This window comes from Hydractinia symbiolongicarpus, chromosome 4 (genome assembly GCF_029227915.1).
Source record: "Hydractinia symbiolongicarpus strain clone_291-10 chromosome 4, HSymV2.1, whole genome shotgun sequence".
NCBI classification, from domain to species: Eukaryota; Metazoa; Cnidaria; class Hydrozoa; order Anthoathecata; family Hydractiniidae; genus Hydractinia; species Hydractinia symbiolongicarpus.
In genome coordinates, this window is record NC_079878.1 from 22,476,410 (window position 1) to 22,499,541 (window position 23,132).

The 23,132-nt window shown below is 32.5% G+C and overlaps 2 protein-coding genes across 3 annotated transcripts; both read left to right on the forward strand.

Moving 5' to 3' along the window:
* The first annotated feature begins 5,621 nt into the window (after positions 1 to 5,621).
* LOC130641873 (protein FAM133B-like) lies at positions 5,622 to 11,811 on the forward strand. 2 transcript variants are annotated; one of them, XM_057448875.1, is made up of 10 exons: positions 5,622 to 5,712; positions 6,248 to 6,342; positions 6,788 to 6,911; positions 7,034 to 7,081; positions 7,374 to 7,394; positions 7,978 to 8,040; positions 9,494 to 9,538; positions 10,220 to 10,288; positions 10,964 to 11,022; positions 11,349 to 11,811. In XM_057448875.1, the coding sequence occupies exons 1-10, from the start codon at positions 5,689 to 5,691 to the stop codon at positions 11,365 to 11,367; spliced, it is 567 nt and encodes a 188-aa protein (XP_057304858.1). In that variant the 5' UTR covers positions 5,622 to 5,688; the 3' UTR covers positions 11,368 to 11,811. The 2 variants fall into 2 exon arrangements, with proteins under 2 accessions (XP_057304858.1, XP_057304860.1); XM_057448877.1 differs by lacking the exon at positions 10,964 to 11,022.
* A 665-nt stretch (positions 11,812 to 12,476) lies between these two features.
* On the forward strand, positions 12,477 to 16,421 carry LOC130641872 (uncharacterized). The gene is made up of 6 exons (XM_057448874.1): positions 12,477 to 12,634; positions 13,053 to 13,134; positions 13,290 to 13,382; positions 13,977 to 14,192; positions 14,540 to 14,935; positions 15,892 to 16,421. Exons 1-6 carry the CDS (start codon positions 12,560 to 12,562, stop codon positions 16,008 to 16,010), a joined length of 981 nt encoding a protein of 326 aa, XP_057304857.1. The 5' UTR covers positions 12,477 to 12,559; the 3' UTR covers positions 16,011 to 16,421.
* Positions 16,422 to 23,132: the final 6,711 nt, after the last annotated feature.

Sequence of the window (23,132 nt, forward strand, 5' to 3'; positions counted from 1 at the left end):
ATCAAAAAGTTAACCTTGATCTAAAACTCTTACTATATACAATGGCTGAATGCTAATAAGATAGCTCTTAACGTGAGCAAAACAGAAGTTATCCTTTTCAGAAATATCAGGAAAAAAATTAACTAGGACATCAAGTTGAAACTAGGTGGTGAACGTCTCTCACTCTCATCATCAGTCAAATACCTGGGGGTTTACTTAAACGAAAATTTAAGCTGGTTCTATCATTATAACACTCTTGTTCTTAAACTTTGTAGAGCCAATGGTATTCTCTCAAATTACGTTATTACTTATCTCGGAAAACACTACGCACTGTATATTTTGCCCTTTTTCACTTTCATCTATCATATGCAACTCAAGTCTGGGGTCAAAATCTTCCACTCAACTCTCGTATTTTAAAACTACAAAAATCTGCAGTTCGCCTCATAACTTTTTTTGATTACTATGCCCACTCTCAACCACTCTTTGATATTCTAAATATAAATCCCCTTGCTGATATAATTTTCACATTAATGTTTTCTTAGTGTATATATAAAACTCTTATCAACTTATCTCATTCGTATATACAAAATTCTTTTAATCTGACTTATCTGCCAAATACTCATGTAACTAGAGGATGGTCCTACAAACTTCTTTCTATACCATCTATTAGGACTTTAACATATGGTACGGTTTCTATTCACTATCAAGCAATAAAAAACTGGAACTCTTCATTTCAATTATATTGATCTTAACCTCACTTAGTCTTTCTAGACTTAAATTATTTACCTGTACATTTCTCCAAAAAAACCACAACTCTTATAATTATTTTTCTTTGCATATTGCACATAAACAAAAATAGTATTGAAACTATACCTAAAGGTGGCCTCGTTGGATTAGCTTTTGCTAGATGTCAGTCTCCTGACTGCTATAGCTTGTATTATTTTTATTTACTACTACTAAACAAATACTTACTTCTCTGTGTAGCTAGAAGTACAACATCGTCATAAAGAAAATAACATACAAGTACAAAATATATATATATATATGTGAACCATGTGCCCCATAATTTTATGAAACTCATATGGCTTGCCATTCTATTACTTTTTTCTAACAAAGCACTGTTGGAAAAATGAACATGTCTATACCAATCATTAGACCAAAAATATATATAGCGGATTTTAAAATGCTGCACAAGGTTGTGCAGAGGCACCACTTATACGGAAACGGGTGTATTTTATGTCCAAATTTTTGTGACTCATAAATATATATTTATGAGTGTTTAAATGCACATTTTAAGAGGAAGAGTGATATGTGTTTTCATGTGAGAAATCACCACTTGACATCAGAAACACAATACCTTGTCTAGTAGGTATTGTCTAACGGCATTAACTGGGTATAAATCTCTTCCAGTGTTGGCTAGTTGGATTTTGATTTCCTGCCTCAAAGGATCCGTTTTTATGATTTAATAAACAAACCTGCTACAAAAAGTACTGGTAGAACATTTTGTTGATTTATCAGCTAATGGGTTATTAAATTGTCCCTTTGAGGACCAACTAGGGAAGCTGTTGATGTTGCTTGAATCAAGATTCTAGTTGATCAATAAGCAAGGACACACCTAGTGTGTTCTAGTTCACCTTGTTCAGGTCTTTACAGTGAAATAGAACAAGTGTAATTAAATCAGAGTCCTCAAAGTCAGAATCATCACCACTATCTACAAGATCTGTCATGAGTATCTCATTTTGTGTGTTGTGTCATTTCCTGCTTGTTTTCGTCTGCTCTCATACGTGATTATCTTGTTTCTATAGGCTTGTTGATAATTTTTGTGTGATATTTTTATGTTCTGTGTGTTCACTTAAAAATGATAAATTTTCCGTGTGGTGTCTGTGGAAAGTCTGTTAATTCAAATCATAAGGCTATTCAGTGTGATATTTGTAAATTCTGGATTCATATTAAATGCAATGGTCTCAATGCTGATGATTATATATCTCTCCAAAACTCTGATGAACTTTGGTTCTGTTGTAAATGTATCAACAAAATTCTCCCCTTTGGCTCAACAACTCCCCCCTTAGTTTATGACAAGAGTCTTTCCTCTATGGAAATGAAAAGGTTTCTCTCCCAGCTCAACTCTATTGAAATCAACGAGGTCCCCCATCCTGAAACCATGGGTGGTGTCAACTGCAAATATTACGATCCAATTGAATTCTCTGCCCTTCAAGTTAATTCTGATAAATTCTCCCTTTTTCATATGAATATCGCCTCTCTGTCTAAACATATTGATGAACTAAAGATTCTGTTAGGTCAACTTGGGCATGACTTCAGTGTTATTGGTATCACTGAGACCAAATTCCAGACTAAAATCCCACCTATTAACTGCGATCTATCGGGTTATTCCTTCACGCACACACCTACTGAAGGTGAAAAGGGTGGTGCTCTTTTGTACATCCCTAATCACTTGCAATTTATTGAACGTCCCGACCTGGATACTCTTGCATATAAAAGCAAGGAGCTTGAATCTAAATTCATTGAAATTATACGGGCCAAAGATAGAAACATGATTGTTGGATGCATCTACAGACATCCCTCGATGTCTGTTGATGAGTTCAACAATCATTTTTTATTGCCTCTTCTTGAGAAAGCGTCTTCAGATAACAAGTCTATCTTCCTCCTTGGAGACTTTAATATTGACCTTCTAAAGTCTGAAACAGTCAAAGAAGTGTCCGATTACATCGATATTACTTCGCAATTTAACTTACTCCCGCATATAATTCTTCCCACAAGAGTTACTGAAGTTTCTAGCACGATTATTGATAATATTTATTTTAGTTCAGCCAAGTGGGACACTGTGTCTGGTAATATTATAAGTTCAATATCTGACCATTTCCCTCAGTTCTTAGTCTTAAAAAACTTGTCTGCAATCAATCCTTTGCACACCTCTGATGATATATTTGTTCATGATTGGAAGAAATTTCATCACAATGACTTTCTCACCGAACTTCACAATAAAAATTGGGATGATATCCTACAATTGAATGTAGATGATCCCAACTTATCGTTTAACAATTTTTACAATTGTATCAACAGTCTATTGGTCAATCATGCTCCTCTAAAAAAAACATGCAACAAAAAAAGAAAAAAAAAATCCAATCCTTGGATTACTAATGGTATCCTTACCTCAATAATCAAAAGAGACCATCTGCATAAATGCTTTTTAAGAGAGAAAGATCCACTTTTAAAGTCTTCCTTGCTAGAGAGTTTTAAAAAGTACCGCAACAAAATTGTATCTCTATGTAGAATGAGTAAGAGTAATTTCCTCAATAAATATTTTAGCAATAACCAAAAAAATATTGGCAATATTTGGAAAGGGGTTAAAAATATTATTTCTGTTCGTTCTTCTGTTTCTGCTTCTCCCACCTGTATGAACATTAATAACTCTGTTGTAACTGATCCAGTGACAATTGCTAATTCTTTTAATGATTACTTTGCTTCAATTGCAGATAACATCAGAATGAATATCCCGTTCACTCGAAAACATTTCTCCTCTTTTCTAAAAAATTCTACTTCTAATTCGATGTTTCTTTCACCAACTGATGATTTAGAAGTTCTGCATTGCATTTCTTCCCTTGACCCTGGTAAATCTTCTGGGCCATTCAGTATTCCTGCCCATATTTTAACTCTTGTTAAATCTGAATTATCTATACCACTTTCAAAACTTATTAATTTGTCTTTCACAACTGGTATTTTTCCTACAAACCTAAAAACTGCCAAGACCATCCCTATTTATAAAAAAGGGTCCAAATTAGAATTAACAAATTACCGACCTATATCCTTACTCTCAAATATTGATAAAATATATGAAAAAATCATATACAAACGAGTGTATGGTTTTCTCGAAGCAAACAACGCCCTCTACAAGCATCAATTTGGCTTTAGGAAAAATTACTCGACTTCTCAAACACTTCTGAACATCTCTCAAAAAATTATGGATGCTCTTGATAAAGGAAATTATGCATGTGGAGTGTTCATTGATCTTCAAAAGGCTTTTGATACGGTTGATCATGAAATTTTGCTTAAAAAGCTTTTTCACTATGGAATTCGTGGTACCCCACTCTCACTATTTAAGTCTTACTTAACAGGACGTCAACAGTTTGTATCCATCAATGGAAATATATCAACTAGTAATCTTATCAGGAATGGTGTCCCTCAGGGCTCTGTTTTAGGACCTCTTTTATTTTTAATTTATATTAACTACCTGCATTGTTCAATTAATTTTTCTTTGGTGCATCACTTTGCTGATGACACCAATCTCTTAAACTTCAGTAAATCTTTGAAACAACTGGCCAAACAAATGAATTTTGACCTCAAGCTTCTTTGCCATTGGCTCAATGCCAATAAAATTTCTCTTAATGCTAGTAAGACTGAGTACATTGTTTTTAAACATACACGGAAACCTCTTAATTACGATTTTAGGCTTTTTATCAATGGTAAAAGGCTTATACCTAGTAATTGTATTAAATATCTTGGTGTTCTATTAGATTCTGATTTAAGCTGGAAGTCTCAGATCAATGATACTGTTGCCAAGCTCAAGAGGGCCAATGGAGCTTTAGCTAAACTTCGTCACTTTGTGCCTTTAAATGTTCTTATTCTAGTTTACTATGCCATTTTTCATTCACACTTGCAATATTGTAATCAAATTTGGGGTCAGCCAAACAGTCTTGATGTTAATCGTATTACTGTTTTGCAAAATTTTGCTATTAGACTCATGTCTTTTGAATCTCGAAGAGCATCATCCAGTCACCTGTATGGTAATCTTGAGCTCCTCAAATTCTTTGATATTGTCAAATGTCACAATATTCTATTTTTACATAAACTATTTCATGAAAAATTGCCTGCTTCTATCCTTAATACATTTGCGGTTGACTTCACCCATGCTCAAGGCACTCGGGCAGAGAAAATTGGTTTGATCAATCTCCCTACCTTTAATACTATTTCTTTTGGTAAAAACTCAATTAGATTTAATGCCATTACTTCCTGGAATAAATTGCAGTCTTTAATGACTAGAAAATTTGTCTCCCTTGATTATTTTAATCTTAGAAGTGATCTGAAAAAGTACTTTGTTTCCTCTTACTAATCCTTCCTGAATTGTCAGACTTGGCCATTTGTTTCCCGCATGGTTGTTTATCATTTGACCCACTTTTATGTGTGTGTTGTTTTGTGCGTCTCGTATCGTTTACTGTAATTGTCCAAGGGTGGCCATACCCTTTGCCTTAGCTTTATGCTATTAGGTATGGTCTCCCTTCAATAGCATTATATATTTTAATTTTGTTACCCTGACTAATTATGATATTTATTTTCTTTTTCTTTATATTTATTTTCTTTTAATTTTAATTGTATATATATAACTGCTATTGATAAATAAAATATATATCTATCTATCTATCTCTGCTGCTTGAATGGAGGTGTATATCGTTGTGTCACCATGATCAAATAAGGAGGGAAATAATAGAGAGAGTAGTTATTAAATAAAGTTATTGAAAAAATAATAATATGTATCATTATAATCAGAATTTGACACCAAAACAACATAAACTTTGTTGAGAAGCAAAATATTATGAGCTAAACTTTAAAGTCCTTGAAAACTAATGTTTACCCATGTATAAATCATGTAGATATTGTATGTGGTAGGCAAATCTCAGCAAGAGCGTCAACTTAATGGGAAAGCAAGACACAAGAGTAGTATGTATTATAAATTTAATTGATTATTTTTTTAAGATTACATTTACAGCCATCTAATTCCCTGCTATAACAGATCACCATTAAAGTGTGCCAATTATCGACCATTGGCTTGTAAAATATTTTATCCTAGTCTTCAGCATATCCACATTGTTGCTCTGACAAATTATGGGCGTCAGGATATTCTGTATGATATAATACCAAATTTGTTTTGTTTATGTGGCTAAAGTCATTTTCCCTTTAAATTTACATATATTTTAAAATGTAATCTTAACACCAAAAGAAATGAATAAAAAGAACAGGTGTATTTATTTAAGGTTTACTTTTATATCTTTGAAGATCTACATTACTGCAACAAGTATACAACCTTGTTGCTTTAAGGTTGGCATGATGTCTCGCTTTTAAATTGACTTTGTAAATTGCCAACCAGGATTGAGCAGACTGCATTTATGTTTTCTGTATTGTCCGGTCTAGAAATTAGAAATAAAAAATTTGAATTGATTTGAAATTTGTGTTAAAACTTTGTATTTCTCCATAGGCTTTTGTGAACCCTATTGCTGCAGGGAGATCAAGTAATGTCCGTGTCTCTGGCCCAACTATTAGAGATTATTTAAATAGGCCAAGACCTACTTGGTACAGTGTATAATTATTTCAGTTGTTTTATAGATTGTTAAAACTTAACTTTCTATTTTTGTAGTGATGATAGCAAATGTCAATTGCTCCTTGTGCAAACAAAAAATTGGAAATGTTTTCATTATTTTAAGATACAATGACCATGTATCCTCTTAAAATTAGTTTTTAACAATTACATAAAGTAGGTGTCTATTGGAAGGGCTGTTGTGTATTTAATTTTTTATATATATATAGGATCAAAAAAGTTATTATATAGTTTTTTTGTGACATTTTCACCATATTGTTTTTTGCAAATGGTATTTTAAACATTTTACTGGGCTTTTTTCATTAACTTAGCTAAAATCTGCAAAATTTAGTACATAAATGTAAAATTTAATACAGGTATTTTTGTTTTGCAATTTCAAGATAAAATGATGTTGTCTCGTTATTATAATCGTTATTATAGGGATGAAGTGAAAGAAATGATAAAGGCATCTCGGAAAAAAGGCTCTAGATTGCTTGAAGAGTTTGAAGAGAAGCAAAATAAAGTATCATTTATTAGTTTTACTTTGTTTACGTCTTATTTAAAGGTAATTCTCCTATGTAAAAGCTATGCAGGTTCCTCAAAACTTCAAGTTTAATGCACTTCTTGAAATCCTCAATTAAGTATGAGGGGATATAAATATGTTGAAGGTATAACTTTATTTTTTAGAAATTTAGATTGGAACTGGATAGAGAAAGGGATAAATTACTGAAAGAGGTAAGTGTTAATAAGAATCATCATTTTAAATAAATATTACTAGCCAAACATATAAAACTTAAATTTCAGAATTATTCAGTTCATTCGGCTTAATTTGGAATTTCTAGCATAAAATTTCCCAGATAAGGAAAAAATGTTTGGTGCAAATATAATTTAGTAAATTTAACATAAATTAGGCAAATTAAATTTGTAACATCCTTCAAATAAATTCCCACCAGAATTCGTTGTTAACGCGGGCTTTGCTTTGGGTATTTTATAATAAATCACAGCGCAGTCTTATTGTCTTTTTTAGAAATGTAAAAGAGCATACACGGTAAGCAAAAAAATCTTTTGTTATTTTTGTGCCTAATTTAAACCTAATGTTTACTTTTACTTGTTATGTTTTAAACTTCAAATTTTTTTTTAAAAAAATGATGGTAGTAAAATTTTAAAATATACTGCTTGTCAATTTACAACACCAATCTTGTATTTACATTATGTTTTTTGCAAGCATAATGTTTATAAGCAATTGTGATAAATTAAAAAGATTTTTATGGAAAAAAAGAAAACTTCATTATTTCACTTTTTCACCTCTGTGATTTGAAATAATTTAGGAGGGGATTTACACGTCAGAATAATCATGCAGAATTTTACTATTCATTTTTGAATTTTGTTGATAATCTTGCATTCTTTTTCATGTATGAAGTTGATAAAAGTATACCAGTCTGTTTTAAAAAGTTTATAATTTTTTATAAAGACCATGTATCTACAGTTTTCTCTTGGCACCCTTTTCCATTTTAAGGATTGTTGTGTTACCCTATTGTATTACAGCTTGTGTCTGCCTTTTCAGTCCATAATTTTGCACATAATCTTTGCCTTATTTTTAATTTGTGTATTTGTTTGTTTTGTTTTGAAAGCCATTTTCTTCATCCTCGCCTTCTTCTTCACCCGATAGAAAACATCATAAAAAGAAAAAAAAGGTTAGTTTTTTTTATAAATTTTTGAACTTTTTGTGAAAATTAATTTGTGTGAAAATTTCGAATCTGGTTATTCGCGAAAGGTAATCTATGGGGTTGTTAAAAAAAACTATGGATGTATCGATTTATCCTTCCTTCGCTTAAATTAATCCACACAAAATTCTTCAGATAAGCTCATTCATGAGAAAACACGCACGCAATTTTTTTAAAGTTTGGCAGTCGTAAAATAAGTTTACGCAAAAATTAATCCAAATGTATTTAATATTTTGTATTTGATATTTTGTTTAGTTCATAGGGTGTTTACTTGAATTTAACAGCAAATCAATATAATTACGGTGCTTTATGGCATTAGTGAAGTGCAAAATCTATATAAAAGGAAAATGATGTAATCAGAATATAATTGCTAAAGGAATAGAAATATATTTCAAAAGCGAATTTTTTTGCATGTAAAAAGTTCAACTATGTATAAAAAGCGAAAATTTTTCGAACAAAATAAATTTTGGACATCAGAAATATTATGTCTGAATTGCTTAGTAGCCTGAAATTTTAAATGTCCTAAACAACCCCAAATCTATGAAAAATTAAAAAATATATATATTTTGCAAACAAAATAGGATTCTTTAACACAAAAAAGGTCACCAAACCCCCTAATTGTGACTGATATTTTACATATATAAAGCCTATCCGTCAAAAAAGTAAAAAATGATAGTAAAAGATATGAAAACAGCTGACATTGATAGGGTCTTTAATAATAGGACTTATGTCACTAATCCGTGCTGAAAAAATGTTAAACTGCTCGTAACAATTTAAATCATCCTTTTTTTAAGCCATTCACTGGATTGATGCTGTTGTTGTTATATGTTATACTGTTACATACAAAACCTTATTATTTGTGTACCTTTCTTAATCGCACTTTCCTAAAACTCGTTACAAGTAGTTTATCGCTCAATTATGTGTTATTATTATTACTGTTACTACTATTATTTACCTCTTAATGATGCCGTTATCCATGAGGGTCCTACAAAAGGGATGCATCTTAAGCTTCTATTTGAGCTACGGAATGTATGCAAGCACAACAGCCGGTCAACAAGATAACAGTCATAAGATATCAGTCCTATCCAATGCAGTGTAGCAGAAAGGGTCAATTTACATTTTCTTTGGCATGACTTGGCTTGAGATAGAACCTACGACCTTCCCCACTGAAGGCAAGCGTTTTACTACATGGCCACCAGTAAGTTTTCGGACAGAAGGGGTTTTGGCCATTCCCGTAATGATCAATTACCAATACCTTTGTGTCACATTTTTGGCCGTCTAAAGCATTTTTCGGCACGGATTGGTGACTAAGGCTCAATAAGTAGAAATACTCAAAGTTAAACGATGGTCTTTGACTATAAAAAAATTGGAAACGAGTATGCATTTTTTTCGTTTATTATTGTTCAAATTTGCTTTAATGTAGAAAGAGAAGAAAATGAAGAAACCTAATCAGCAATTTCAGATGGAGGTATTGCTCAACTTTTTTAATAACTTTTTGTTTCTGTGTGTGTATAGTTACACCGTGAAATTGACTTTTATTTCACTTTCTTTTTCTAAATTTAAACCAGTTTTTGAATTGAGTGAAGTTGAGCGGAAATTTTTCTACAAAAGATTTTTGTAAATATTATCATAAGCTTTAGAGAATAGTGTTTGTTTTTCATATATAACTTAAGCCCAAGCAGATAGTCTAATCTTTTTCGAATCTCCAATATAAGATGATTTTCACCCTTCTTTGGATTTGAAGACGTTGTTGGCATAAATGCTGAGCAATCAGAAGGGCTAAGTAATTTTTTTAAGTAAATTGTTAATCAAGGGCTGGTTATAACTTGAGGTAAGTTTCATGTCCTATGAATAACAGTTGTAGAAATAAAAGAGAATGAGGGTCGAATTAACCCTTCCCATCGCATCGAGGAGCACCCACATAGCCCAGCAGGAATAGGATTAACAGGGCAGCTTATCAGCGAACCTATATGCAGGTTCTGTAAGTGTATTCATAAAACATACTTCACAATGACAAGCAGATTCATAGCCAACACTATTTTTTTTTAGGTATATATCAAATTTATGAAGCAGAACTAAATCAAAAAGTAGTATATACGAAGAAACAAAGCACTTTAAAATATCATTTTTATTTTATTTTTATTTTTAGAAAGAACCACATTGGAAAGAAGATAGGATAAAATACAAAAAAAATTCTAAAAGTTCAGTGGATAAACAAGTAAGAATACAATAGTACCCGCAAAATGCAATTTTTATCGACCTGTAAAAATAAACACCTGTAAAAATTAGTACCATTGGCTGTAGAAAGAGAAGAAGTTTCTTTACGTCAGCTGTATGGAAATTTTTTGTTACAAAAATGGCATAACAAAAAAATGCGAAATTGACTTTTGAACATTGAAGAAGTACATTTAATAGTCACCCAAAACCCATATTTTGTAGATATTGTTACTGCGGGTTTTTCCATATCTAATGCTACCATTCTTTATCCAGTTTCCAGCTTTGGGAATGTTTGTTTTTTACTTTTACAGTGCCACATTTTTTTACAAGTAATCTTACTTCTGACCTAGCACTTATCCACACGCAATGATTTTGTTTGGTGTCATTTTCTTACTAGTACCGAGAGAATATATTGTAATTCAGTTTTGACTGAGGATAAAATGAAATTTCCCACAAATGAAGTATATATAAAAGATTATCTTGGACGCACGAAAAAAACCCCAGTCATAAGCAATATTTGTTAGTCCAAAAAAATAATTTGTTGCTTATTATCGAATATTACTTTTATTAAAGTTGCTTAATTTTAGTACATTAAGTCTGTAAACTGGTTGCGTACAAATAAACTACGTCTAGTTAAAAAGTATACTTTTAGTAAAAAAAAATCCGAATTTTTTAGACTTCCTTTTCGAGAAAAAGGCATAAAACAAAAAAGAAAAAGAAAGAAAGAATATCTATGTGAGTAGCGAAATATTTAAGAAAACGTTAGTACCCGGACACTGTTTTTATCTCTCTGAAATTTGGAGAGCCAGTGTTAAAAAAATGTTCTATTTGTAGAGTATTTTTAAAGATAGCAAGAAATTGTTATTTTGTATATTACTATGTGCTGGCAGAAGAATATACTTTTCGTTTTTTAAATATACAGCTAAATAACCTATACATTTATATTTGAATTATATATTGCAGAATCTGTTATATACCTGTCATGGTTGAAATATTTGGTAGGATTATTTTAGTGCCTTTAGCTTATTTATCATTATCGAGTTCATGATATCATTTTTAAGGTATGAGGTCTCATCCTGATCTGGCGTGTTGTGTCGAAGCGAAACTGGTTAAAATTACCTGTGGCAGTATGACTCTGCTCATTTTGGTAGGCCTGTCCTACACAAAAAAAGTTGAGTCTGTCTTATTGTTATCCCAGTAAAAAGAAGAAAAAACAATGCATTGAAGAAAATTTATGAAAGTCTTAGTTTTAAAACTGAATTCCAAATTATGTTTTCACTACTGGTAACTGGTAGTAAATAGTGTAGAAATAAACCCTGGTATCTGGTAGAAAATAAAGCCAAACAAGATTTGACTTTATTCGGGCAGATAAAAGTATTCTTCAGAATTGTTTATAATACCCTTCATATTTTAAAACATTTGTATTGAAGTACACGTTGTAAATATACAGTGATTATGTTTCGTGGACGTCTGAATTAAAAAGATTTTTGTTGTTAATGTTTATCAAATTACATCTTTACTTAGCATCTTTATCTTCAATTACGGTGTGGGACCAAGGTCCGTGGTTCAGTTCTCAGCGCTTGCATGTTTAGCAAGTGTCTTTACCACACCTACGGGTCAACCCATGCTATGTGAGAAAAATTGGGTAGGCAATGCTGGTGTATACCTAATGTATATACATTCAGAACACAGGGCCCACATTAAGAACAGTGCAACGGTGAAGTGGCTATATCCCGATAAATATTCGGAATAATAATAACAAAGCATTTTGGTTAATTTACACCACCAATTAACAACCATGTTTTTCATGCTAGCATGGGTAAGGCGGGAAAGGTTAATGACCTTGCATTCTGATATGTACTGTGTTGGATCTAAACTCATTCCTTTGCGTTAAGATCTGAATAACGTCTTTAATGCTAAAATTACATAGCCTGCACCAGATTTCAGACAACCTAAAAAGGTCTGAACTCTGGTGTTACACATTAACCTTAACATTTTCATATCTTTTCTTTCTAACGATCAAGATCTACTAGCTCTCTTTCGTTTGTCTAAAAAACTAGCGTCGTGGCATTTTGCTTAAGATATAACTTTGTTAGTGAATTTTAAAGCTATCATACATTAGAATCACTGACTCGCCACGTATAACTGAAATCGACTTTAATTGACAGGCGATTTGTCACTTTCTTTAGCAACAATTAAGTACAATGATAAAAGAAAAACCATTTGCATATGTTTTACCTTGGAACGCTGAAGAGATGTTAAAAGGGTGATCATGTCAGCATTGCATTCTCGTCCATACTTACTTCTCCAGAAGGAGCTGTTTAAAGTGAAACAAGCGGGAGTTTGGGTAGGTTATTTATAGTTTTGAAGTGTTATGTGTTTGTGTCAGTCATGTCACTCCTATATTATAACTCATGTGTCGGGCTCTCTACTTTGTCCATAGCAAGCTCTGTCAAGAAAGTCAGGAATTGTTAGGAAAATTTAAATTTTTGTCAAAATTTTTGGAAAGGGTCAGTATCATCAGCAATTTTTTTTCAAGAATAATTTTTGACAGTCTGTTCTATCAATGTGGTTGTACCAGATGTACATATTTTGGGTAATCCCATTTTTTTTGGTATATCTGTCAAAATAGCTGTATGTGTAAGGGGATGTCAAATTTTGGTCAAAATATGTCAGTAAAATGTCAGAAACCTAAGGGATTTGTGCTGGACAGGAAGGTGGTTGAGTTTTTACTGAATCCCGTTATACCATTTTTGTTTTACCAGGGAATCAATGTTGAGTTGGTGGACGATAATCTTTTTCAATGGAGAGTTTTTCTAGCTGGTTTAAAAGGGACACTTTGGCAAGGTATAATTATTATTGATTTTGTGTGATCTTGCTGTATTCTTGGATTGACTTTTTTTCGTGCACAAAGTAACACATTAACAGTATTATCGTCAAATAATAGAATGTTTTGCTTTTTGTATATTTGTTAATTTTATATATATTTTTTTATTTTTAAGATGGTGAGTTTGTTTTACTGATTGATTATTCAGAAGATTACAACATAGAGGCACCTGCAGTAATGTTTCAGACAATACCGTTTCACCCTAACGGTAAATAAAAATCTATATCAAAACGATTTGTGGTACTGGTGTTATCCCACTGACCAGAAGCAGGGTGACCACACCTAGAATCTCCTCAATAACCCAAAAAATAAAGACCTCTCCTTAAATCTTCTAAAAAATTTTGGACTCAAATTATTAATTTTCCTAAGTTCTCCTAACATCTTTTATGGTGACGTCCATTACTTTTTTTTCAAATGGTATCTTTTTGTTATTACTTTTTATGTGTCAAAAATGTATCTTTTTACCTTGCAATTGGAATGATGATTTATATTTACATAATTGCTTCAATTCGAAATAAACAGCGTCTCTCACATAAATATAAAACAAGGAAAGGGTTGGTTATTAGTAACTTCATTTCTTTCTAAAATTTCTGCAAACTCTCCTAAAATATGAAATGGTTTTTATACGTTTTTGAGCGTTTTCTAAAACTTCACCCAAAAACCTTAAAAATCTTCCAAAATTACGAAGTTTGAAATCGTGGCCACCCTACAAAGTGTTGATTAAGAATCCATTGTTAAACACCTGAGTTTTGAATCTTTACAAAATCCATGTGTTTGAATAAAGTTTTGCATTTTATTCTAGTTGACAGCAAAAGTGGAAGAGTATGTTTAGGATGTCTTGAACAATGGGATCAAGTCTATTCATCGCTGTTTTTGTTATTGTCAATTCAAAACATTTTGTCTGAGCCTTGCTTGGAAAACGTCATCAATAAAGAAGCCTTGGTACTGATCAGATCTTATCCAAGGCGGTATAAGCAATTGGTGCTTGATTGCGTGCTTGAAAGTAAACGGTCTAGATGTAAGATTATACCATATACGTTTGTTTCTAGTGGGGAGGGTGAAACTGTAGTTTCAATTTTCCTCTTCATTTTTATGCAAGTCTTAAGCAACACTTGTTCTTTGGATGTAAATAACGCAGTTTAACCAAAATTTTACGCGATTTGCATAACTAAGTTTTGCTAATTTTTTGCCCTTTTGAATCACTTTTTTTTATTATCACGTGAAAGACTTCCCTAAATCGTTGCTCTCTAATCCCCAGCCCAAACCTCTCGGAAAACAAAAAGGGGTTATAGTTGAGAAATGTACCGGAGAGTAAGACTTACGCTGTGTTTCTGTTGTTTTTGATATTTGAATGTATCTCTTCAGATAATCCTTCCATAACCTTTGTCTCCAATAATTCGCCACCAAACGAACATCAACTTAAGAAGCAAGCACCTGATGAGGGCGACAAAAGTGATAAAAAGGATAGTTGTAAATTGTCTTACGACGAATACTTAAAAGCTTGGAGGGAAATAGGCTCTACGAATCATGCTACACAAAACAAAAACTCACTTTGTGGCTTGCTAGACTCCAATTTTCATCAGACCGATTATGATTCGATAAAAACAGAAGTAGATGATGAAGTTCACCGACAGTTATTTGAACATCGCAAGCTGATGTTCGGTCAGTTTGAGAATGATGGAAAGAATAGTGCGAAAAGATTGACAGCCAACAAAATGGCGTTGTTGAAAGAATTAGATACAAATAAAAGGGAGCACAAAAGTAAGAACTTTTAAATAAGCAGAATACAGCTTTCCTGAGACTTATTATTTTGATGTGCCGCAACTTTTTCTGTTCAGTTTTATTAAAAACGGACAAAAGATTTTAAGTCCTTATCAAAAATGTCATAAACAAAGAAAATTTCGAAACAATGCAGCAAGTAAACAACCTGCTATTCTAATTTAAAGATTTGTGGGATGTCCAACCTCTTTTTAAAAACGAGGCGGGACATGGTAACTGGAGCATTAAGAAATCATTAACTGTGATATATCTCCTCAAAATAGCACTTTCTGTAAACAAACTATGCTATTATTAAACTATGCTCGTATTCATATTTTACGAGTTTAAAAAAAGTATGACTCATGGTCTCGGGAAAGGTGTATAAAGGGGAAAAAAATAGTAGTAAAAAAGTTTTCTTTATTTTGCTTTCGGTATTTGACACACCGTAGTTATCTCGAGCATCCATAGGAATTGATTCAAAAGGTTTTGTTAAGGTTGTATTTTATATGATAACATATCCGCGCTAATTTTTTGGCGTAATAACCTAAATTGACCTAAAGTTTAGCTTAGTAATAAATTTTTTTACCAACATTATTTTTTGTCAACCAATTTTTTACCAATTTTCTTCTTCTCTAGTGCATTACAAGAACCAAAAACCTTAAATTAAAGAATTAAAATTGTTATATAAAAAGAGATATTTTTTAATTTGATTATTTATATCCTTATCCCTATCACATTTTTGGCAAATAGTTATTGCCAACCCCTTTAGCCGATTTTTTCATTTTTTACGGAACAGGTTGATGTGATTTGCACGTATGATTTTTGCACCTAATTTTATGTACCGAATTTACAAATTACAATTTACAGACTGGCTTTTTTCGCGCGAAAATTAATGCGCGGGAAAATAAAGTACGAGGTAAATTAGCAAGTAATCGTGTTGTTATTGATGCTTTGTTTAGGTGTAAAAATCGCGTTACCCTCCTCATCCAGAGATGATATAGTCAACGAGAAAGACATCGATGTGTTAGAAGCGAATGATATATTGGCATGGACTAACAGTTTGCCCAATGATGTTTAAAAAGATGACTTTTAGATGGATGCAATTGTTTTTTGATAAGTTAAGTACCAACTACCTTAAGTGGATAAATTTTCGCAAAATTTTTCAAAAAGCAACTCGACGATAAGGAAGATTTGTAATTAGGATTTGTGGTGTAAAAATTTGAAGTAATTTTTTTTTTTGAAGAACAATCCTGAATTACGATTTGCGGAGATTGAAAAAGTCCTTGATACCTCAAAGTAGTAATATAGAATGTACGAAAGTCAAAGTTCACTATTGATTTAATTAGTTAATTATACTTATTTTTAATGATTTTTTAATATATTTATATCTGCAGCCGGCAGATTATGAAGTTGTATCTATAATAACTTTTTATCCTGTATATAGATTAATGTGTTTTTTGACATTATTCCTTATATAAAAGTTTTGGATTTGCTCGAAATTATTAAACTTGTCACGAAAAGGGTGTAAACCCTCTCTACCTTAGTACGACGGAGACTTTCTTAACATTTCTGAAAAGACTTGATTCTATCTGAACGATGGAATCAAGTCTATTCATCGCTGTTTTTGTTGTTTTCAATTCAAAATATTTTGTCTTAGCCTTGCAAGACACTTCAAAAGCACTTGTTTCAATGAACAAGGTCCAATGAACAGAACTTGCACTTTAAGGGAATAAATTTTCTCAAAAAAATTTAGGCGTTGGAGCAACTTAAGCGTGTTTTGCAAAAGACATGTTAGCGGAAAGTCGAGGTTAAATTATCAAGTTGTTTTCGTGAAAATTCTTCGCGAGAAAGTTTCTTCTTATAAAATATCTTAAAATAGTGTTGCTTGATCGTCGAGATTGATCAGAAAAAATGAAATCCTAAAGTTGCAAGCTAATCAAATTTTTTAGCTACCCAGATAGCTAACTGATAACTAAGCTGTTCTTAAAGTTATTTGAAGGAAGAAGCACGCTTTATAGCTACTTTTATTACTCGATTTTCTTCTACAAAAATTTACAACAAAATTCTAAAAACTTTTATCTAATCTATTTACATCTATAATACATCGAATGGCGGCGAAGATATCGCACGCGTTTTTTCTAGCTGGTTTGATTGTTGGAATTTATTGTTGTTTTTGTGTATGGAATAAGTTTAACACTTAATGTTCAAGACTACTACGACGAGATTGGAGAAACGTTTACTTTCAGTTCAATCCATGTTTGTAAACAAAAACCTCGACCAACAGTAAGTTGTACAAGACGCAAAAGTTTGTTTATAGTTTTACTACTCTTGTGTGGTGACATAGAACCATGTCCTGGACCGGAAAGCCTTGGTGAATTTTGTGGTAAGAGAAGTCTGAAATTTGTTCATCAAAATATTCGTGGGTTACTTTCAAACTTTGCCCACTTGGAAGCGTTAGTACACAAGCATGATTCAAAAATTGACATTATAACCTTGTCTGAAATACATATTTTGAACGAGGATTTTAGTGACAATGATGCTCTTTATGAACTGTCTGGTTACACTTTGGTTAAAAGAAACAGAACATCTGGAAAAGGAGGAGGCGTTGCTGTTTATGTCAAAAACAATATTAATTTTAAGCAAAGGCTGGATTTAGAAAATTCAACTTTGAAGTCTCTATGGCTTGAAATTTTTATTAAAAAATCGAAATCAATTTTAGTAGGGTGTTTCTATCGCCCTCCAGAGGGTTTACTTACCATCTAAATATAACGAAACATTTGACAATCATTTAAATTGTATCAATCAAGAAAATAAGGAAACTATACTCATGGGAAATTTCAATGAGGACTATAATGTTACAAACGTCAATAAAGATTTTAAATCTACAATTAATATCCATAGTTTGAAACAACTTATCAATAAACCCACGACAACGTCTGCTACGTCATAAACGACAATTTATTTTTCACTAATTGTCCCGACAATGTTCACTCCACTGACGTATTCCCTACTTCGCTGAGCGATCACGATATGGTTGGTGGAATACGTAGGATACACAACATCAAGCATCCTATGCGAACTCTGAAGTGCCGTAATTACACTGACTACGTTCCTGAAAATCTTTTTAATGACATCTCCGAATTTGACTGGCGTCCTGTATACGACGCCAGTGATGTAAATTCTGCAGTTACGTATTTTAACTCGAAGCTAAGAGATGCTTTTGATAAACATGCCCCGTTAGTCAAAAAAAGAGTTAAATCACGACCTTGTAAATGGCTAACTTCAAAAATAAAATCTCAAATGAACAGCCGTGACAAACTTCATCGCAAGGCTCGAAAATCAGGTAAAACAGAAGATACAGAGAAATATAAAAAGATTAGAAATAGTTGCAACAATAATATACTGAAAGCAAAGGCTAACCACCAGCGTAATCTTATTAACGAAAATCTGTCAAATCCAAGAAAGTTTTGGAATGCAATAAAATCAGTATTCCCAAGCAAACCGAAAAAAGTGTGTCAAATGTCAAAAGATAGTGAAAACAGAAGTAAAGTAAGCAACTTCAGCAAGTTTTTTAGTACAGCTGTTCACTACCTTAAATCCAAGTCAATTCAACTTATGAATTTTACATGGAGATACGTACCACCTCTTTCTTCACGAACAAATAAAATTTTCATGACAGGTTATATTTCTAAGATTCTTGTAGAGAAAGAACTCCGATCACTCAAACGAAATAAGGCAACCGGCATAGACGAGTTACCACCCGGAATGTTAAAAGACTGTGCTATTTTAATTTCAAAACCTCTGAGTCACATAATAAACCTTTCGATAAACACCTCAACTACCATCAGCCTGGAAAGTTGCTAAGGTTGCCCCTATATTTTAATCTGGGGATTCTTCTCTTCCCGAAAACTATCGCCGGATTTCAATTTTACCGGTGCTATCTAAAATTCTTTAGAAGGCTATTCATAACGAACTCATGAACTATCTCGAAAAAGAGAAATTACTGAACGACTGTCAATATGGTTTTCGAAGTAAACGCTCCACGAAACTTGCTTCTACTTTATTTTGCGACAGTATTCGTCGCGAAATAGATGGCGGTAAATTAGTTGGAGCAGTTTATATAGATTTATCGAAAGCCTTTGATACGAGCGGACACTCATTATTATTAAACAAGATACGCACGTACGGAATTAAAGGCAAGGAGCTAGCATGGTTTACCGAATACTTATTTAATCGAAGTCAGTTAGTAGACATTAATAATATTCGATCTAGCTACGAGCCAATTTACTGCGGTGTTCCACAAGGTTCTATTTTGGGACCACTGTTTTTTTTAATTTTTTATGATGATTTTGTAGACCATATCTCAAATTCTAAAGTTATAATGTACGCAGATGACACCGTCATATACGTTGCCCATAAAGATGTTACTAGAATTGAACAACTTCTCAATCAAGAACTTGAGAGACTACTAGTATATTTCCGTGAAAATGAGTTAATTATAAATCTAAAAAAAGGGAAAACAGAAGTCATGTTGTTCGGAACGGCTAAATGCTTGAAAGCACATGGCAAGGCTCTACAAGTTGTATATCAAGAAAATCCGATAAATTTCGTTTCTCAGTATAAGTATCTGGGAACAGTAATCGACAGCAATTTAATGCTTAATGACAACTTCGACCGATCATATAAAAGCGCCAGCAGCCGTTTACGCCTACTACAAAGATTACGACCGTATCTTACCGCTGAAGCCGCACACAATGTTTTCTCGATGATGATTGTACCTTTAATCACTTATAGTAGTGCATTGAGAATACCTTTCACAAATACACAGCTCAACAAGTTAAAATCGCTTGAGAACCGTGCTAGATCTTTTGTCCGGAGTGATAATATTCTATCCATCACAGAACTCGTCAACCGTAATATTTGTGTACTCGCTAAAAGTGTCTACTAAACGAACTAACATCTGAACATTTTGACAATTATTTTGTCAGGCAACAACATGACAATAACACACGAAATAACGGCAGCATTGTCAGGTTACCTCGGGTCAAACTAGAAATCACCCGGTAGAGTTTCTATTTTGCAGGGGGTAAACTGTATAATTTACTGCCATTTGAAAGTCTCTTTTTATGAAGGCGCTCAGAGGGTACTTCTCTTAATACACGATACCAGCTATTGTGCAAAGTGCACTCTCAGCGGCTATCTTAGTCACTGTGCCGTCCAGTCTGCTTCAAGTTTGGCTAAGTGGGATTAATATTTTGAACTATGCCAATGTCTTATTTAGCTCTCACATTAAGTTACTTCACACCTTGTCTGCATATTGTTGCATTTCTATTTGATCAATTTTTTTGTTTGTTTTTATCGTTTTTACTGTTTTACTGCTTTTTTCCATTTTTATTCTCAGACAGGAAGGACATTGATAGCATTTTTTTGTATTTATGTATATATTTGCAAATTACTGAAGTCCTCATCCTGTATAAGTATTTTTAAATAAATAAATAAATAAATAAATAAATAAATAAATAAATAAATAAATAAATAAATAAATAAATAAATAAATAAATAAATAAATAAATAAATAAATAAATAAATAAATAAATAAATAAATAAATAAATAAATAAACAGTGGGGAATTCATTTGCGTTTGTGACAACATAAGATGTATTACTTTGTAGTCCATCGCACCCTGAAATTCCATACCAATTTGTAACCCACTTTGTCGCACCTTGGAGGGTCGCACTTTGTAATCCCAAACATAATGGAATGTGTAATCTTTTGTAATTTTTCGACCTGGTGCTCTTTGTAATGCAACGTTAAAAAATCCTCTTGGTATATTTCTGCGAATGTTTCTGAAAAGCAGAAACAGTTTTACCTACACGTTACACCACACGTAGAAATAAATTCTAATAGGTGATATTTCTATTGTTGATATTGCTTTTACATTACTGTGGCTGACTAGAGTGATATTTTAATTTAAGTAACGTCATTGAAGTAAATCCATCCAAACTCCTGGCTCATTATTCTCTCCGAATACAATACATTATTAAAATATAACGCGTACTTAAAAGGTCTACGAAACAACTGTTGGTTTTCGACTTTAGTGACTTACACGAAAGTCGAGCGGTGGTGAAAAGTTTATGGTCATTGATGAAAGAAACAAATTTTTAAATCATCGTCATTTTGGGCATCTAAATATAACTGAAAATAACAGAAAAGTCCTCTACGTATGTTGGAAATAAACTTTAACTTTTTAAACTAGCTAGCTAGCTAGCTATATCTTTCGAAATTTGACATACAAATACACAAGTTAATTGCACAAAACCCCATTAGAAGCAACAGTAATGACTTTAAAATCTTTGAAATGTATTACCTTCTTTAAGCTACTAATATTTTTTTATCAAATACATCGTGTGTTGTCTCTGTTCCCTCGTCAAAACAAACTGTTTATTTACTGATATTTAATATATTTTATATACCGCAGCTTATTTTACCGCTGAAAAGAATGCTAAATAAATTATTTGTTTTTAAAAAAATAAAAATAAAAGTAGCAAATTCATGATAAAAAAAGTATTTATTTATAATCAGGTTGTCTACACGTCTATGTGGTTCTAAAGGGCGTATCATTTCCTTCACCTTGACTTTTTGTTAGTGGTCACACGCTATTTTTCAAAATGTACAGGGATTGAGCTTATTGAATCGTTTCATAGCCCCTTTAAATTGATACACCGCGTTAGTACGAAGAGACCATGCATTCTCCTGTTTTTTTCCGGTTCATAAGAAATCTAAAAAAAGGGAAAACAGAAGTCATGTTGTTCGGAACGGCTAAATGCTTGAAAGCACATGGCAAGGCTCTACAAGTTGTATATCAAGAAAATCCGATAAATTTCGTTTCTCAGTATAAGTATCTGGGAACAGTAATCGACAGCAAGTTAATGCTTAATGACAACTTCGACCGATCATATAAAAGCGCCAGCAGCCGTTTACGCCTACTACAAAGATTACGACCGTATCTTACCGCTGAAGCCGCACACAATGTTTTCTCGATGATGATTGTACCTTTAATCACTTATAGTAGTGCATTGAGAATACCTTTCACAAATACACAGCTCAACAAGTTAAAATCGCTTGAGAACCGTGCTAGATCGATTGTCCGGAGTGATAATATTCTATCCATCACAGAACTCGTCAACCGTAATATTTGTGTACTCGCTAAAAGTGTCTCCTAAACGAACTAACATCTGAACATTTTGACAATTATTTTGTCAGGCAACAACATGACAATAACACACGAAATAACGGCAGCATTGTCAGGTTACCTCGGGTCAAACTAGAAATCACCCGGTAGAGTTTCTATTTTGCAGGGGGTAAACTGTATAATTTAGTATTTATTTATAATCAGGTTGTCTACACGTCTATGTGGTTCTAAAGGGCGTATCATTTCCTTCACCTTGACTTTTTGTTAGTGGTCACACGCTATTTTTCAAAATGTACAGGGATTGAGCTTATTGAATCGTTTCATAGCCCCTTTAAATTGATACACCGCGTTAGTACGAAGAGACCATGCATTCTCCTGTTTTTTTCCGGTTCATAAGAAATCAGTAACGCAAAGTTCGATTTGTTTCTGACTTATTTCAAACAGAGAAAATTATCGAATGTTGAGTTAGTCACAAGAAACTTCCAGAAAGATGTGTAAAAGTTATCTTTAAATGTCATCTCAAATGAACGTGTATAATATGAATTAATAATTCTTCTTTCTTTTTCAAATCTGATTTAAAAAAATTTATTCAAAATTGATTTGAAAAAGACACAGTCAAGACGTTTCGAAATATTATCGTAAATAAAATAATAATGAACGAACTTCCATAGAAAAAAGAACTCAAAAAATTCATGTGTAAAATTTATTCTTGTTTGAAATTAAGAGTAAAAACATCCACCAACATATATCAGATAGGTCATGCCTGCAGAAAAATACGATATTGTTCTAAAAGTTAAGTTTTTTAAGTTGATAAAAGGTTATGTAGATTCGCAACACGAAAATACATGCACATCAAAAAATCTTATACTCTTCATTTGTAAGGGATTAGTGTGAAAAGAGGGGATTACAAAGTACGATAGGTTTGGGGTTACAAAGTGCGACAAAATAGGTTACAAAGTGCGATGAGATTAGAAAAAGCGACAAAATCGGACGATGGAGTTACAAACT

Coding starts and splice junctions, on each gene's coding strand:
- LOC130641872 (XM_057448874.1), top strand. CDS start 12,560: ATGTCAGCATTGCATTCTCGTCCATACTTACTTCTCCAGAAGGAGCTG. Junction 13,135..13,289: donor AAAAGGGACACTTTGGCAAG/GTATAATTATTA, acceptor TTTATTTTTAAG/ATGGTGAGTTTGTTTTACTG. Junction 14,193..14,539: donor TGAAAGTAAACGGTCTAGAT/GTAAGATTATAC, acceptor GTATCTCTTCAG/ATAATCCTTCCATAACCTTT.
- LOC130641873 (XM_057448875.1), top strand. CDS start 5,689: ATGGGAAAGCAAGACACAAGAGTA. Junction 5,713..6,247: donor GAAAGCAAGACACAAGAGTA/GTATGTATTATA, acceptor ATTTCTCCATAG/GCTTTTGTGAACCCTATTGC. Junction 6,343..6,787: donor AATAGGCCAAGACCTACTTG/GTACAGTGTATA, acceptor TCGTTATTATAG/GGATGAAGTGAAAGAAATGA.